Source organism: Agrilus planipennis, unplaced genomic scaffold, assembly GCF_000699045.2.
Source record: "Agrilus planipennis isolate EAB-ADULT unplaced genomic scaffold, Apla_2.0 scaffold116, whole genome shotgun sequence".
In the NCBI taxonomy this organism is placed as follows: Eukaryota; Metazoa; Arthropoda; class Insecta; order Coleoptera; family Buprestidae; genus Agrilus; species Agrilus planipennis.
Window position 1 is genome coordinate 918,657 of NW_020438978.1, and position 17,582 is coordinate 936,238.

Genomic DNA, 17,582 nt, shown 5'->3' on the forward strand with positions numbered 1-17,582 from the left:
TTATATAATTGGGCTGGTTGTTTTTTATATCAATTGTCAGTGTTTTCTCTGTGATAAACATTGCTACGATGCTATAGAGTTTGTTACCAAATATTTTTATATTAAAACTTGATAGTATACAATTGAAAATTTTATTAGTAAAAGATAAATATTTAAAACAAAAAATGAATACAAGTACGTATTTAATTAAACACTTGTTATAAAGTAACGATCAAATGAAGTATACATTTACATACGAATGTAACCGTAATTTTGCGGCAGTCACTGAACTGATAATCTATTTTTAAACAAAAATCATCCATTTTAAACTTTTATACTTCCTGTTTATAAATGAAATAGTAATTGTGATAAAAATTTATTTGACACAAATATAGAAATACATTACGTACAAATAAATTACAATCCTATATTTACACTAAAAGATATTTAAAAGAAATTATGACGAATACAATTACAATTAATTAAATATACTAATCAGTCAACAATTTCTTCTGTGCTTGAAGACTCGGAGTTGGACTCGTCAGTTTTATTCAACTCGGTGTTTTTTTCTTGTAATTGAACATACCTGGTACATACAATGTCAAAAATTAGTCACTATAAAAATTTAATCGGGAGCATGTCAGATACGAAAGAGTTCTATAGCTATTTATCAATTTCGACATAATTTGCTTCATAAGTATAGAAATAACAGTACTCCAATAGAAATCAACTAATTATTAGCTATTTATATACGAGAAAGGCAGGAGGGGAGCAAATTATAATTGACTTTAAAATTAATATTTGAGAAATGGGGATTTGTAGATTTAGAAAAGGTTTTGACAATGTTAAATGAAACAAGATGTTAAATATGCTTAAAAATGTAGGAATGAGTTACAAAGATAGAAGAGTGATACTTAGTTTGTAAAAAGAGCAACAGGCAGCAACAGAGCTAGGGCTGCAACGTAATGCACACTGTCACAGCTACTTTTTAATCTATACATCGAAGACGCGATCAACATTATTAAAGACACTACAACTGTAGGGATAGATGTACATGGGCAAAGATTAGTATGCTTAGATTTATATATAGATGATATAGCAGTATTAGCATCTAGCAAGGAGGACCTAGAGATAGCTTTAAATAAAATGGAAGCGGTACTGACAGATCAGTACTGTATGAAAATAAATAAAACTAAAATACTGGTATGCAAGGGAAGAAAAAGTAGGGAAAGAGCGAATATAAAGATAGGAAACGAAAAATTAGAAGAAGTGGCTGATTTTAGATATCTAGGAAGTCAGATAAGTGAGAATGGAAGGAGTAGTAGAGATATAAAGCAGAGGATAGCGCAGGGTCTTGTCGCCTTTAATAAAAAAAAGCCACATCGATGTTCGAGAACGGTTAATTTAGAAATTCGAAAAAGGTTGTTAAAGGTGTATGTTAGGAGGGCGGCGTTGACGGGTGCGAAACATGGACAGTGGGTGCAGTGGAAAAGAAAAGGTTAGAAGCCTTCGAAATGTGGTGTTATAGGCGAATGATGAGGATAACGTGGGTAGAAAAGGTTAGAAATGAAGAGGTATTATAAAGAATAGGAGAACAGAGTACTCTATGGAAGTCAATAAAAAATAGGCGAGATAGGTTGGTAGGACACCTTCTCAGGCATGAAGGTCTAGTCAGAGACATTAGAGGCAGAAGCAGGAGTTAAGAGGGGTAGAGGTAGACCTACGTTAGATTACTGTTCGCAAATAGTTACGGATGTGGGTTGTTCTAGTTTTAGGGAAATGCGAAGTTTAGCTCAGGATAGGAAAGAGTGGAGGTACGTGTCCAACCAGTCTTAGGATTGACGACCTTATAATGATGATGATGATGGGGCTTCGAAATGAAGCTTATAGATTCCGTAAGCCTTACCGCATGTACGTGTATTAATTTTTATAATACACATAAAATGATATCCCTATCTGAGTATATAGTATATGGGCGAAGTACAAAACTTTCATATAGACAAAGGTGAAGACACTCAAGAGAGGGTGGGGTGGTGCCTACACACTTGTGTCTCCGCTGCATAATTACAATGAATTCTAATGCAGCTTGAGTTTAGTTGCACAATAGATATATTAACGTTAAAAAGTTTAGAAATTTGCTTTTTTATATTATTTTACCGGCAAATTTCGTTAATTAGTGATGTATTAATCAAAACTAACGACGTTTTATAGTGTCCCATAAAAAATGAATTTTAAATAGTCAAAAGTGTTAAATTTAAATAAATTAGTATATATATTAAATTTTTTACTTACTTTTCACAAATTTGGTTAATCCTTTTCTCTCCAGCTTCCCCGTTTTCTTTTAATTTCTTGTCTAAATCAGGATCGTCTTTTGCTGGGTCCATTAGATTTTCTAAATAGCTACAATGAACACTGCCCAAATCCCGTTTCCTCCTTGCCTGAAGTAATTCTCCTAATTTCTTAAAGCACGTTTTAACTGAAAATAATAACAATAACCGTTATCAAATAAAAAAAAAGGACTGACTAATTATCACTTTTGATGTAAAAAGTACCTTCCTCATTCAATTCAGTTTTAGAAAGTTCTAATTTATGCCTTTCAATACATTTTTTAATCAGCTTTTCCATGTCGTAGTATGTTGGAAATAAATCTTTGTTTCTGAAATGCTTATCAATTGCTCTGTTTATTTCTGGAAATTTAGAACAGGATATGTCCAACCTACTGTAACTTGGACGGCCCTTGTATGGATTTTCATTGATATACCCACAATATCTTTTATATAATTGGGCTGCTCTCTCTCGATACCTGTAACATTAAATTGATATTTTAGTGTTCATTTTCCTCCTTGCTTTTAAAGCAATTGGGTTGGGAGGATATCTAAAATTAATATGAAACTACCTTTATTATAAAGTTTAATAACTGAAAACAACCATACCGTTGTCTATATTACGCAACACGGGGTGATGTGCAAAATTGTTTTTTTTTAAAGTATTTAAATACAAAATGAAAATACTTTTTTGATTTGTTATTTCAAATATAAAACACAAAATAGATTTCCAGAAATGCAACAAAATGCAAAATACGTATTTTCAAAATTATTCAAATAAATACTTTTTTGTATTACCTATTTAATTTCCTACATTTACTTAAGTATAAAATACTATTTACGAAAAACTTGTAGACATTTGCTCATTTTTTAAATAATGGAGTTCTTCTAGGTTAATAGTGGTGTTTGCACTATATCACCAGCTACGAATACTGAGTATGAATTATGAACAAATAATTCTTCTATATCTCCCTTATTTGACTTTGTCACCGTTTTAATTGAAAAAAGCCACTGATGCCAAAATAGTTTGCTTAGTGTGAAAGATCAGAGCCAAAATAGGGTTGCAAATAATTTTATTGATGTAAAATCAACATCAATCAGTTTATATCAAAATATTTACAAGCCCAACTTGTTTTTAATCTTTTACACATTCTAATAAGAGAAAAAAATAATTTCTTTAGCTTTGGGTTCATCTAAAAAGCGAAGTTTATCGAATCGTTTTCTAAGAATTTTTGATTATAAGCATTTATTAGCCCACCACAATATCTTGTACTTTTCAGTTTTACACAGCTGGTGTATATCAATTCGATATTGTTTTGGGGGCTGTTTTGTCGTAATTCATAGAATTTCGTAGTTCCTTGCTAAAGGTATGATAAATGTTTGACAGATGCTGATATCAATTTGGAACTTAAAATTCCATGGACCAAGACATTGAATCCGTAAAGCAATCATCATCATCATAAGGTCATCAGTCCTAAGACTGGTTGGACACGTACCTCCACTCTTTCCTATCCTGAGCTAAACTTCGCATTTCCCTAAAACTAGAACAGCCCACATCCTTAACTATTTGCGAACAGTNAGAATCGTGACGTTTGAATACAGGCGGTTTTCAAAACGTAGCGGCGTAGAAAATTAGTTTTTGGTGTTAGGAAAAAAATTTAACATGTTTTGTATTTGGTTAAAAATTTAAAGTGAACTGGTGATTATAAAATGAGTACAAATTGCTAAAATATTAGGTGTATTAAAACTTTTAAAAAATCTGAAAAATATTGTTATATTTTAATTTTAGCTATTACTTTTTATTTTCATACATAATCAATATGCGAAATGTATGGAAGAGCAGCAAAACAAATACCTACTACAAAGTATAAAAGGCTATTGAGCTGTAGAAGTACCAATTCTTTTTCCTTTTACCAAATAGTAAGTAATAATTTTATTGTTTTATTTTTGACATGGATACGTCTATGTTTTTGTTTATAACAGAGGCCGTTTCGTCAACAGAAACTTTTGCAAACGAAGTCGATAAGTATAAGATCTACTACATAGACAAATGGATAGTGCGTGGGCTTGCGTTGACACGAATTATGCAATACGTTTCACGTAAGAGTGGAATAACTACAATAAACTTTTCTACATGCTCCGAATGTGTGTAGTGTTTCAATTATTTATATGCATATGCAGTTATGCATCAATGATGCTTAATTCTAGAGTGGTTTGGAGAAACAAATCGTTCAGTTTAATAAACTCAGTATGAAATAAATTCAATTTAAAACATTAAGGTAGTTGGCTCTCGATAGTTGGAACAAAAACTTACGCTACAAAATATAGTATAGTCTATACACATGTATACTCTGGGCTGATCGTGCAATTTTGATAATTGTTTTGCAGATCCAAAATCATTGATTTTATTTTAATTAGGCCCATTTAAATTATTTTGAAAAACTACCAACTACCTTAACTCGTAATGTTCTTCCAATTGCCCGGATATCCTCTCAAACAAAGACGTATCCACATAAAAGTTACGATTGTATCAAGAATACATCAATCAGTGATTTTTTATTGAAAGTTTCTCGATGTTTTTTACTGTTCTTTCATGAGCATTTAACGGATGGGGTTCTGAAAAGGGAAACCCTCTAAATGGCTTCAAATTCTTACCACATACTCTGTTAGAGTAGATGATGATACCTGAAAGGACCTTTGGGGACTCGAACTCGAAAGGGTAAAAAATTGCTTTTTAATTTTTCTGTATGTCTAGAAAGAAATCTTAGGACTGATTTCAAATTTTTACCACGTACTCTATTATGTACTAGATGATGGTATCAGGGATTCAAAGCTGCTATAAACTACTATCACATCGGTAGCGCAGCTAGGACGAGAATGGGTTAAGGTAAAAAATACTGAAAATCCACATTATCATTATTAAAATTGAAGTGTCTGTCTACAATATCGAAACAGCTGCCTTGTTTAAGCTCATACGCTATTAAGACACTAAAGGTCTTTCCGCCTGTCTGTACGGGCTAATCTTCGAAACGGGTTGATAAATTTCGATGAGACCTTACGGACGTAAAGAGGTTATCAGGAGTGATCTAGGCTGGTGTTTACTTTATGATGTTATTGAAAGCAGCCATCAACTAATTGTACTGAAGAATCTAGTGAACTGGATCATCTACAAGAAGGAAGTTGAAGACTGATGGAGGAAGTGCACAACTTGCGCAGCCAACAAAAGACCACTTACACGGCAGCGTGCTTTCTGTACCAGAATTATGTCGGCAGCTTATTCGATGAAATTGTTATAGGTACCAATAATAGAAATAGGAACATGGATGTGGCCATCAACTATTTTACGAAATGGGTTGATGCATACGTCCATCCCAAGCAAACAGCCACTACAAGGAGCGAAAGAGCTCGTCAAGTACCTAATCAGTAATCAGCCGATTCGGAGTACCAATGGAGCTCTATTTTGACCAGAGCCAAAACATCGAGTCTGTCATATTCCAGGACATTTGTAAAATATTACAGTTACATACACCTCTACGCTCCCAATCAGACGGAATTGTAGAGGGAATGAGCAGCACTATTAACGAGTATTTTTTTAAAGTGGTCTCCAAACTGGGACTGTTATTCCACGGAAACAATTGGACGGACACCTGCAAAAGCAGTTTGGTCAGGAGCTGCGATTATTACGCACTTAAAGTTGTATCATTTCATACCATTGAGACATTTAACATAATACATAAAACAATTATCTCAAAAATACAGCAGTTACTTCCAAAAAACCACAAGTATTGTTATATTCAAATTGGTAAATACTTTCTGCAAACACCAATAAACTGATATTGTACAAAATCATTCCTGCCTCTTTCGCTCCCTCTCTGTTTTCTCATCTAATATTTGAGAGTATGACACCTATTTCATGTTGTAATACATGCGCCTACCACATTTACAATACATTCACGGCTACTACACAGTATTACAAATAAGCATATATACCTTTTTAATCAGCATAGTGAACTGCACAATATACTAAAATTTCAGTGAAGTGTGGGGTGCGTATATCAATCGAGACATTCGCCTAAATAACAAAAAAAGTAAAATGAAACAAGTAACACAAAAGGAAACAAAACGTAATTGGTTTGGAGAAAGCTTCTTAATGATAACTGTAGATAAAGTGTAAACAATGATGCCGAATATTTTTGGTGGCAGAAATCAATGAAAAAGCAAAGTTTTGTCACTGTGTAATCCAAAGCCAAGGTTCATTAAATTGTGAACTACCTCTGTCTAGTTTTCAATAAAATTTGTTTAATGTCACAAAAAAGAAAAAAATTTTCAGCCCTTCAGATTCGAGCCAATAAAACATACATTTAGGTGCCTATCATCATCCAGTTCATAGCAGAGTAAGTGGTAAAAATTTGAAGCAAATTAGAGTATTTTCCTATTTGAAAATTGATTTTTCAGTGATTAAACCATGAGTGCTTAGCCCAAATATCAAAACCATTAAGTAAACACAGACAGGTGTTTCACCATTTACATTAAGAATATTCAGTAATTGATTTTAAAGGTATTACGAAAAAATATAGAGCTTTTTTACCCTTCCAGTTCGTGTCACAGAAAGAAATTCATTCAGGTATCTTCACCACCTACTCGATAACTGAGTTTGTTTTATAAATTTGATACCAATCGTAGGATGCACCATTTCAGATATCCATCCCATGCAAGTATGTACAGTTTCATTGCTTGTCCTGGTTACTTTCTTACTCACTATTCTTTTTACTGACCATATTTTATACTTCTGCATTCATATTCCAGAAATTTGACCATTTAAAATAATGTAAATTAATGTAACAATTAAACTATTAACTCACATATACCTTTGCATTTTTATATAGGAAGAATTTTCATCTTCATCAAAGTCGACTTCAGCCTCTTCCAATGCACTTATTTTTTTTCTTAGGTTATAAATTGCTTTCTCCAGAGCTCTAATGTTCTTCTCTTTTTTTGGATTAGTGTCATAGTTTTTTGTATAATATGCAGACTTAAGCTCCCTATATATTTTATCATAATAAACTAATATCATTGATGGATTTTCCTTTGCTTGTTTTTTATTTAATTTGATTGCTGCTATTAAGTCTATTAGATCTGATTCAGAGTATTTACATTCAATACTAGCAGCAACTTCTTTTAATAAAGGTATCTTTTGTAGTATCACATTTTTGTAAGCTTCATTGGTTTCTATTGTTACACATAATTCTAAAAACTCTGACAAACATCTTTGAAAATTTGATGAATTATTACTAGATTCACCGTTAGCCATATTAGTGCTATTTATCGCTAAATTTTGTGATTTGACTTCTTTTGAAAACTCCTCTTCATTTAATGGTTCTAGTGAGTCCACATTTGCCATTGTGATGGATTCTGCTTTTATCTGTTTAGTGTTATTTATCGCTAAATTCTGTGATTTGACTTCTTTTGAAAACTCCTCTTCATTTAATGGTTCTAGAGAGTCCACACTTGCCATTGTAATGGATTCTTCTTTTATCTGTTTAGTGCTATCTGAAGTGATACTTCTTCCCTCATTAACAGAAATCACTATGCAGTCATCAACATCCTTACCGAGTTTTGCCTTAAAAATAGCAGTTTATAACCATTAGAATCGTGGCCAAATAAAACACACTTATTTTTCTACCTTTTTTGAAGTTGGTTCAAAGTCTTCTTCATCAGATGATATTGAAATTACTTCTTCCATCCTATATTTTTATAACAAATTAGAACACTAAACAGCCAAATTAACTTACGAAATAAAAAATACCCATTGATAAAAAACTAAGATAACTAGGGATAACACGCGAAATAACTTTTCATGCGTTTTCAATCCTAGTGATAAGAAACCATAGATTACAAGAAACACAAAAACAACAAGCGAGATCATAGACATATATAATCATACAATCATAGTTAAGAGCGAGATATAGGTTGTGTTCCGATACACTGCTGCTGTTCAGTACTCTCACTGCTGAAAAATTCGTTCCGTTATGTACTCCCAGTAAACAGCCACAGTACCCCAAGGAAATATAGAACGTCACAAATCGCTGCCATTTTTGTACTATGAGCACTGGCGTTTTTGAGGTAAGCCACACAGTACTTTGATAACGTGATCAAAACACAGCATCGAGAAATATTACTTATCAGTTTACATCAGAGGTAAATAAAAACAAGAGGTGCCTGTGAAGGAGATAACCTAATTTATTTGTTTTATTTTATAAGGTTTTCATGAAGGTTTTCAAGTATTTAGTAAATTAAAAATATAATAATTTTTAAAGATAAATGTATACTTACTTTTCTTGATGTCACTCCCTTACCGGGAACAGAACCCGGGCTCCTGGTACTGGTGCATAAAACCAGTGTCTATTTTTAGCCAGATCAGATTACGTTAATCTCATAACATCTGTTTCCACTTGAATCTCACTACAATCGACCTGTAGCTTTTGTAACCTGCCTGTATTAGATTGTATTGCACCAACCTATTTTTCAAAGTACAATATATTACATAAGCGTGCGAGTTAGTGTATTTATTTCAAGAATCCTTCCGATTTCAACTTAAATTTCAAAGTCAATAAGGATTGCAACAGTGTCATAAACAATTTCATCGAGCAATTGTCAAATAATCGGGGAATCCCCTATAGTTTATTTTGCTTTTTTACTTGAGCGTTTACGTTTAGTTCACGTTATTTGAGACTAAATATTACACCTATGTTTCTGAATTTTAAAAAGTTCTGTTACTGAAGTGTAGGGATCCATAGGGGCCTGTATTAGGTTGTATTGCACCAACCTATTTTTCAAAGTACAATATATTACACAAACGTGCGAGTTAGTGTATTCATTTCAAGAATCCTTCCGACTTCAACTTCAAAGTCAATAAGGATTGCAACAGTGTTATAAACAATTTCGCTCTGCTTTTTAGATCATCGGGCGACTATTCGATTTATTACGCCCCACTGAATTACAAGGGGCCTATCCGGGAATGATAATGAAAATTGCCCCCAACGGAATCAAAATACCTATACAGTCGTATTTATCATTAAAAATAGTGATTCTTTGTAAATTTGCATACGAATATACTCCTTTCAATTAAAAATAGATAATACCACGTGATTAATCACGAAAGTAAAAGGCAATAGTAATAGTGAATCTTGGAGAAGTTGCATCTTCAGGGACATGTTAAACCTCTAAATCCGCCGTATTATAGCAGGCCATGAGTAAGTAAGTAAATGTGATGGTATTCGCGTGAGTGTTACTAGAGCCAGGACATCATCCCTGAGGAAGGAGCTTTTCCATGATTCCATATTACTATCATGATTAATCATTAATAGGATAAGCGTATATCCATATGTACTGTATAAAATGATGGATTAAAATACTGAAAGGGAAAAAATACGAATATAAAAACGTTCTATTTAATTATTGATTGGTCCTATATAACAAAAAAAATTGACAAGCTAGAGGTTACTATAACAATCTTCAAAAAAATGTAAAAAAACGGCCGAAAACAACGTTTGCAGTTTTTTCAACCATTTTNATATGCAATAACCGGAATACAAGATTTGAAAGCGCGCGATCGTTGGAGTCTGCCGGGCTAAGTGGCTTCCCCACGATGCGTTACTTCCCTCTGCTTGCATCACTATGTGCCCGAAAAACACCCTCTTTTCAAACACGTTTTTGAGCTACTTATTAAAATTTTAGACACAAATCGCGATTATAGGATTGTAGAAAAATTCTTTAAGAATAGTCATCAATTTAAAAAATTGAATCATGACCAGTATTGACTGATTTTCCGCTGTTCTCGTAAAAACACTTTGTTTTTAAGATTTCGCGATTTTCGCAAAAAGTTTAATTTACTTCTACATAATATTTATACCTCAGCTAAGGACCAATAATAGCTACAATTTAAGATCAGAACCAACTGTCGGCGACAATTGCGGCCCCTGTTATTTAATGTCAAAAAATGACCATTATATGCGGTTTTTAATTATTACGAACCTATTTTAGTTTACAACCTCCCATTTTTTTTGTATTTTTTAAAGCTACCTAACATTTTTGTTTTTTTTTCTGAAAATATCTTGTTTCGCATCGTTAATAACAAACAACTGGTTTTACGGATGTTTTTGAATTTTTTCTTTCTTTTTTCTATAAACCGCAAAAAATGGCATGGTTTTGATATTTAATTACAAGGACCTTAGTTGACGCCGACAATTCGTTCTGGGCTTAAATCGTAGCCATTATAGATCCATAGCTATGATGAAAATTTTATAAGCTATAATTAAGGCATATTCTACAACTTCTATGTAATTTTATATGAATATTAACGTAATGAAAATACTTACCTTAAAATTGTTGCAATAAACATCAACAATAACTATTAAACCGAAAGGTGATCTTAGTTAAAACAATATGCAATAACCGGAATACAAGATTTGAAAGCGCGCGATCGTTGGAGTCTGCCGGGCTAAGTGGCTTCCCCACGATGCGTTACTTCCCTCTGCTTGCATCACTATGTGCCCGAAAAACACCCTCTTTTCAAACACGTTTTTGAGCTACTTATTAAAATTTTAGACACAAATCGCGATTATAGGATTGTAGAAAAATTCTTTAAGAATAGTCATCAATTTAAAAAATTGAATCATGACCAGTATTGACTGATTTTCCGCTGTTCTCGTAAAAACACTTTGTTTTTAAGATTTCGCGATTTTCGCAAAAAGTTTAATTTACTTCTACATAATATTTATACCTCAGCTAAGGACCAATAATAGCTACAATTTAAGATCAGAACCAACTGTCGGCGACAATTGCGGCCCCTGTTATTTAATGTCAAAAAATGACCATTATATGCGGTTTTTAATTATTACGAACCTATTTTAGTTTACAACCTCCCATTTTTTTTGTATTTTTTAAAGCTACCTAACATTTTTGTTTTTTTTTCTGAAAATAACTTGTTTCGCATCGTTAATAACAAACAACTGGTTTTACGGATGTTTTTGAATTTTTTCGTGGGGGCATTTTTTCAAAAAATAAAGTAGGTCGCCCACACTGGAACCGATATAAAGTTTATGGCATGGAAGTGAAATATAAATTCATTATTAATAGTAGAGTTAATTAAAAATTAAATAATTAAATAAATTAGTCAGTGGTGAGAAAGGTGTTTAATTACGCAATGTATTATTTGCCCTTCCGTTTATTGCTGTGCTAAACTTGTCTGTCTGTCAATCTGTAGAATATGTTTTGTAGAATAAGAGCATATAAAGTCATAAATATATGTATATATATTATGTGTAAATAAATGTATAATATTGGATCATAAATTAAAAGACAATTTTAAACATTTATATTTCTTTGTTAAGTTTTTAAAAATATAAAATTCTACTAAATTAATAAATTAAATATCTACATACTTGTATGTATGAAATAACGGAATGTTATTAAATGTCTTCCTACTTATATTGTAATAATAAAAATTTATTACTCACCTACATTNACGGATTATACGCTCCTTACTTATATTGTAATAATAAAAATTTATTACTCACCTACATTGAATTTTATTTTTACAATTGTTTTAAGAAATAGGTACATTCATTTCACAGATCACTTCCTAAACGTTCAAATTCATTTAACAGGTGAGTCATATCAGACAATTCCAAACCAGAACTTTGAAATACAATCCTGAAAAAGTTTGGTAAATCCCTTAGTGGCTGATACGTGACCATCATGCATCCTTCTTGTACCATCCTTTCTTTAATTTTTGGAGCGACTTTGTTTAATTTTTCCTTATAATCCTTATCAGATTTTCGGTTACGTAAACTAGGTGGTATATACCAAAAGCATATGTTAGTAAATTCTGGTGAATTCAAAACCATTTCGAAGTTAGACCTGTGGTCTAACGACGTGGCAAAAAATCTTGCATTGTCGAAAACTTTATCGACATGATTTTCTAAACCGGATGTTCCCTTTGCTTTCCACATAAACCAAAATTTAAATACATCTGCTCTCCTTCCACACTGTACGTGCTTATCCCCTGTGTCAAAACGCGTATCGTAGAATTTATCTTTCTGAAAGAGATAACTTGCGTTCGCAGAGTGTGCATCCGACAAAATATTCTTGTGGCGCAAAAGGAATGTTGAGCATTGCTGAGGGGCTGCCAGTAGTTTATGTGGATTCCAAGTTACCGAATCGGCTCTACCAAAAATAAGAACAGATTGCCTTAGAGATATAAAGTGCGATTACGTTAACAATTCTCTAGAGGTTTTATTTCATTTACAAGGTTAGGAAAGCGTTCGAAATGTGGTATTACAGGGGAATGATGAGGATACCGTGGATAGAGAAGGTTAGAAATGAAGAGGTATTAGAAAGAATAGGAGAACAGAGGACTGTATGGAAGTCAATAAGAAATAGGTGAGATAGGTTAGTAGGACAAATTCTCAGGCATAAAGGTCTAGTCAGAGACATATTAGAGGCAGAAACGGAAGTTGGGAGGGGTACAGGTAGACCTAGATTAGATTATTGTTCGCAAATAGTTAAGGATGTGGGATGTTCTAGTTTTAGGGAAATTCGAAGATTAGCTCAGGATATGAAAGAGTGGAGGTGCGTGTCCGACCAGTCTTAGGACTGAGAGTGAGGTAAACCAATTATGATTTCATTACAGAAAATATTATTGCATTAAATGATTTTTGACGTGACAACGTCTTATAATTCAATGGAGCCGGCTGCACGCACGAAAAAACATGACTCATGCAGCGTTACCTCGCTTTGAGGCGTTCCATTTAAGGCTTGAAGTGCAAGCGAGAGCGCGGAACGAGCGACAAAGAGGCACAATCGGCCTCCGCGTTCGGCAGCGTTCGACATCTGTCTCTCTCCTACTTGAGTGAGCGATGCGTCCGCGTGGACAGCTGCTATACAATAATACATTTACATGTTTTTGTCAAGTATGAAGTGCAGTGAAAAGTGAATGTGGTGTCAAACCATTCCATCAGTATTTTCTTATGACGTTGTCACGTTCAACTATCGTCAGTAAACCGACTTTACAGACAACCGATTTTTGAGTTATATCGAGGTATGTTTTTATTAATATGAAGTTTTAGCCTATTTATGATAAAATTTTAAAAGTATTTGTGCAAAAAAAACAGGTTATAACTTAATGAAAATTTACATTCACATAATTATACAAAAAGCTCTCGAGAGACTGCAATGAGCCCTTCAATTACTTGGGAGGGTCGAAGTATTGAATTGTTATCTTTAATTAATAAAGGTTAATGTTACAGAAAAAAAGTTACTCTGCTGACCAGGACTACCGAACTACCGCAGGACCCAACGAGTGATTGACTGCGCTACCGGACCCTGTACGTTGCGTCGATTAGCGGCCTAGTCTAATAGAGTTCTAAACTATAGTTGGAACGATTAAAATTGATAAAGTTTGCAATAAATTATCTGTAAGGATGGATGTACCTTCTTTCTTGTTTCCACTTGGGACTGAGCTTTGCTGCGTTTTGAACACGTCTTTATTATTAAGTTAGGAAACGCTTCATGAGTAGTACAGACAAAGTGAAAAGAGATAATGCAGTGGTTAGAAGTTGCTTGGTTACGCAAAAGATCAGATACCAGATTATAACTGCCTGGTTGGAATTATATCTTTCAACAAGTGTTTTTGCTTTCCTAAATTCCTGAGAATTTTGAACGTTCTTTAATGATGTTTGGGAGGTACAATCGGAGACAAGAGTAAGTACGCAGGAAACATAGCTCGTATGCGAAAACATCTCTATAAAGAGTGCAGAAGTTGTCCTCAAGAGTTGCAGAAACTTTTAAAACCATCTAAACCTCGTAATTATAGATGCAACTGACGTAATTTACGGTAATTACGCTGACCGAAGGCTTGACAGTAAATTTCACATTCAAAATTTTTTAACTTCCGAATACTGTCACAAACCGGTAATTTTACGCGATAATGACCAAATTTTTTATTACCGATAAATTCACATTTATAGTCCCAACTATACGTGCTGCCACGATGCATCGCACTCTAGTATACTTCATTTACTTTCTCTAGCGATGTGCCCCTTCCAATGTCTTGGATGCGCGCTGGCAAAATCGTAGATAGGGAGAAAAAAGCTCATTATACTCTCCACTTTTGTTTATTAAACACATTTTTTCATACAGTATCTGCAAAAAGTTTTGTTTAATCATGAATAGTAGTGCGAATCGAAACCAAGCGTTAAAGCCTTTAATATGTCCTCAAATATAAATAAACATCTCGTTGATATTTTCAGTAATAAATGATACCAATAATAGCACATTTGAGCAATGCAATTGTAGTGAATAAAATGGTCAATTTTTCCGTGCAGTACTGTACGGATTATACGCTCCTCACCGGTTAAGAGTTTGGCCGCGAGTTGTCTCCTTCCTTTTCTGGCCTAGTGCTGTTCTTTTCTACTTTGCGCCGGTCACAGTGAAGGTCACATCGCTACAGAAAGTAAACGAACTATACTAATCACCATCTAGTCGGCTTTAATACACAACACGGTGAGGGCCTAATTCCTGGACCTTTATTGTTAACAAGGGACTACTGTGCAATAAAATGAAGTTGCGCGCGTTAGCTAAAGTTGTATAATTAATCTATTTAAGAGAAACTTGTTTACCTATGAATACCGTTGAGCAAATATTTATGTCGTTTAGATAGAAGTGCTCCACCTCCCCAAGCTGCGTCCACATGTAGCCATAGCCCATACTTTTCGCATACATCAGCGACTTCTTCCAGTGGGTCAAAGGCACCTAAGACCGTAGTACCAGCAGTTGCGCTAATCATAAACGGTACAGCACCTTCTTCTTTAGCCCGTTCAATTTGTTCTTCAAGGTGAGGTATTGACATCTTACCGCGATTATCTGTATGAATTAGATAAACGTTGTCGCCACCTATTCCCAAAAATGAAGCCATTTTCTTCACAGAATAATGTGCATCCTCTGAAGTAAACAGGACTGTTCTTGGTAAACTATGTAAGCCTTTTTCCTAGAAAAAAATGACAACGACTCATTTTTTGCCTTTAGAAAAAAAATCGATTATCCAACAATTACATTCTACATTTCTTGTTTTTTATACTATACCTGCCAGGTTTGCCTCTCTTTTTTAACAATTAGAAATTGCTTTTTGTCACCTACTTACGTATGTATCGCACATACATTATACACATACATATGTGTGTAATAACGTGTATGTCAGACTAAAACACGAACCCAAAAAAACACTAACTACTATATTATGCATGTATTATACATATAAACCTTCCTCTTGAATTACTGCATCTATTAAAAACCGCATTAAAATCCGTTGCGTAGTTTTAAAGATCTAAGCATACATAGGGACAGACAGCGAGGGAAATGCGTTGCATGATTTCGTTACATAGCAAATTCGCATGAAACGAACATACCCTACCGTGCGTAAAGAAGTTTCACTTCAAAAAAAAAACAAATTTTATCTCTATACGGCACTTATCAAAAGAAAAATAAAATACATCGAATGTAGCAGAAATGACCGACGTAATAATAGTGTACTCATAACATTAAATATCCAATAATTACTTTCTTTGGCAATTCTAAATGACTGGATGATTATAGGAACAGCTCGAACACAATATTAGGGAATTCCGCGGTTTGCGTTGCGGTGTTGCCAACTTGGAACATAATTATATTAACAGATTTTTTGCGCTCAGGCTATGACTCAGTCGTGAGACCAGCAAGACGCGGGCCAATAACATTTGCAAATTACTCTTACTAAATGGTTAATCCCGCCTTGCGCTCGGCTTACAACATTCACAAAATTAGTCCAACTGACTCATTTTTACGTGCTAAGATATTACTCTCTATCGACTTTTTATCACCTTTTCTTTAAAATGCAGAAAATGATTACAGTTAGTCATTGGTTTTAAATTCATGTTTTAATTTATTTGCATACTTTTATATTTATTTAATATTTATTCAACTTAGAAATATTTAATACAGTGTTAATACTAATCCAACGAAAAAGTTCTCCTTTATCTCTCTTTTTGCAAACGTAGATGTACATTTATATACTGTCTCTAATCTCTAATATCCTAACACAATTTTATGAAGTTGTGTAATTAATTTCAAAATTAAACTACGGTATTTACTAAAACTTAATAACAAACAAACGAAATTGGCGTTAATGACCATGGTCGTACAGTCAATAAATACTAAGTAGGAAATTTCAAATAAATTGTTAACTAAATTTAGATACGAAAAACGAGTTTTTTAATAACACATATATGTATATGTGGTGCAAAAAGTAGTGTTGCCATTTACACGAAACCTTTTTTCCATTTCTGAACATTTTGTACATTAACTAATTAACTTTAGCAGTTGCAGACAATCTTACATAAAACAAGGAAGTTTTGAGAAAGTATTTGGACAAAAACTTATAGTTAAGTCACAGTGAGCATATACTAATTTTTATTTAGCTAAATATGCAAGTGCGTGTTTAAATTATAAATTGTCATAAATTTTCATTGCGGTACTCAGTATTATATTATGGAAAATAACAAAAAAAGGAATTAGGTTCGGATCGTAGGATACGGTAGGAAACAGCAACACTAACGAAGTACTTATATTTGCTGGCATTGTGATTTGAGATTATAAAACTTATTAACGGTGGGCATAATAACACTAGTATACGCAGAAGCGATGTCTTCGAAATAAAAATTCAAAAAAAGACGATAAAGTAAAAATCTTCCTTAACTTACATTTTCTTTAATTCGAACATAACTGGTTGCATTTAAGAGGTTCAAGTTAGGGAAGTTTAACTGAATATACAGGGTGGATTACAAAAAATCCCGATGCCATAACTCGTTTATTTTTAAAGGTATAACTATACTTCTTGGGATAAAGCTGCATACTTCATTGTCATCAATTTTTTTGAGATAGATTTTCAATGAATGCTGCTTCCTGTTTCACCGGAAGTAATATTAACATCATTTTTTTCAAATAGATCACCCTGTATATTTCATTATTTTTGAATATCTCGTTAAATGGCTTTTCGAAAAGCTCAACAGTATCGTATTCCTAATGTAATGTAGGCACTATGCACATGTCTAATACTAAAAACTTTTTAACAAAAAAATTAAACCGCCGAAAAAACTGAAAAGCAAAAAATAATAAACCTTTATTTTATTAACCTTAATAACTAAGTTCTTCAACTAATGTAAGTATACCTAATAATCACAATGA

General features: G+C 33.2%; 2 protein-coding genes across 6 annotated transcripts in view; both read right to left on the reverse strand.

Annotated features, from left to right (window-relative positions):
• Window positions 1–339: 339 nt before the first annotated feature.
• Window positions 340–8,197, reverse strand: LOC108735568 (death domain-associated protein 6). 5 transcript variants are annotated; one of them, XM_025975506.1, is made up of 8 exons: window positions 7,172–7,259; window positions 6,892–7,092; window positions 6,294–6,375; window positions 5,539–5,950; window positions 4,959–5,469; window positions 2,532–2,782; window positions 2,272–2,455; window positions 340–565 (listed from the first exon to the last, which is right to left on the reverse strand). In XM_025975506.1, exons 5-8 carry the CDS (start codon window positions 4,961–4,963, stop codon window positions 475–477), a joined length of 531 nt encoding a protein of 176 aa, XP_025831291.1. In that variant the 5' UTR covers window positions 4,964–5,469; window positions 5,539–5,950; window positions 6,294–6,375; window positions 6,892–7,092; window positions 7,172–7,259; the 3' UTR covers window positions 340–474. The 5 variants fall into 5 exon arrangements, 4 of the variants coding, with proteins under 4 accessions (XP_025831291.1, XP_025831289.1, XP_025831288.1 ...); XM_025975504.1 differs by lacking the exons at window positions 4,959–5,469; window positions 5,539–5,950; window positions 6,294–6,375; window positions 6,892–7,092 and adding an exon at window positions 7,987–8,196 and having other exon boundaries at window positions 7,172–7,923; XM_025975503.1 differs by lacking the exons at window positions 4,959–5,469; window positions 5,539–5,950; window positions 6,294–6,375; window positions 6,892–7,092 and adding an exon at window positions 7,987–8,196 and having other exon boundaries at window positions 7,166–7,923.
• A 3,671-nt stretch (window positions 8,198–11,868) lies between these two features.
• LOC108735573 (cysteine sulfinic acid decarboxylase) overlaps window positions 11,869–17,582 on the reverse strand; it is a 7,942-nt gene continuing 2,228 nt past the window's right edge. The window contains exons 2-3 of the mRNA XM_018467571.2: window positions 14,984–15,351; window positions 11,869–12,530 (exon numbers count right to left, since the gene is read on the reverse strand). Of these exons, the coding sequence (XP_018323073.1) occupies window positions 11,933–12,530; window positions 14,984–15,351 (966 nt within the window). The 3' untranslated portion in view covers window positions 11,869–11,932. The remainder of the gene's footprint in view (window positions 12,531–14,983; window positions 15,352–17,582) is intronic.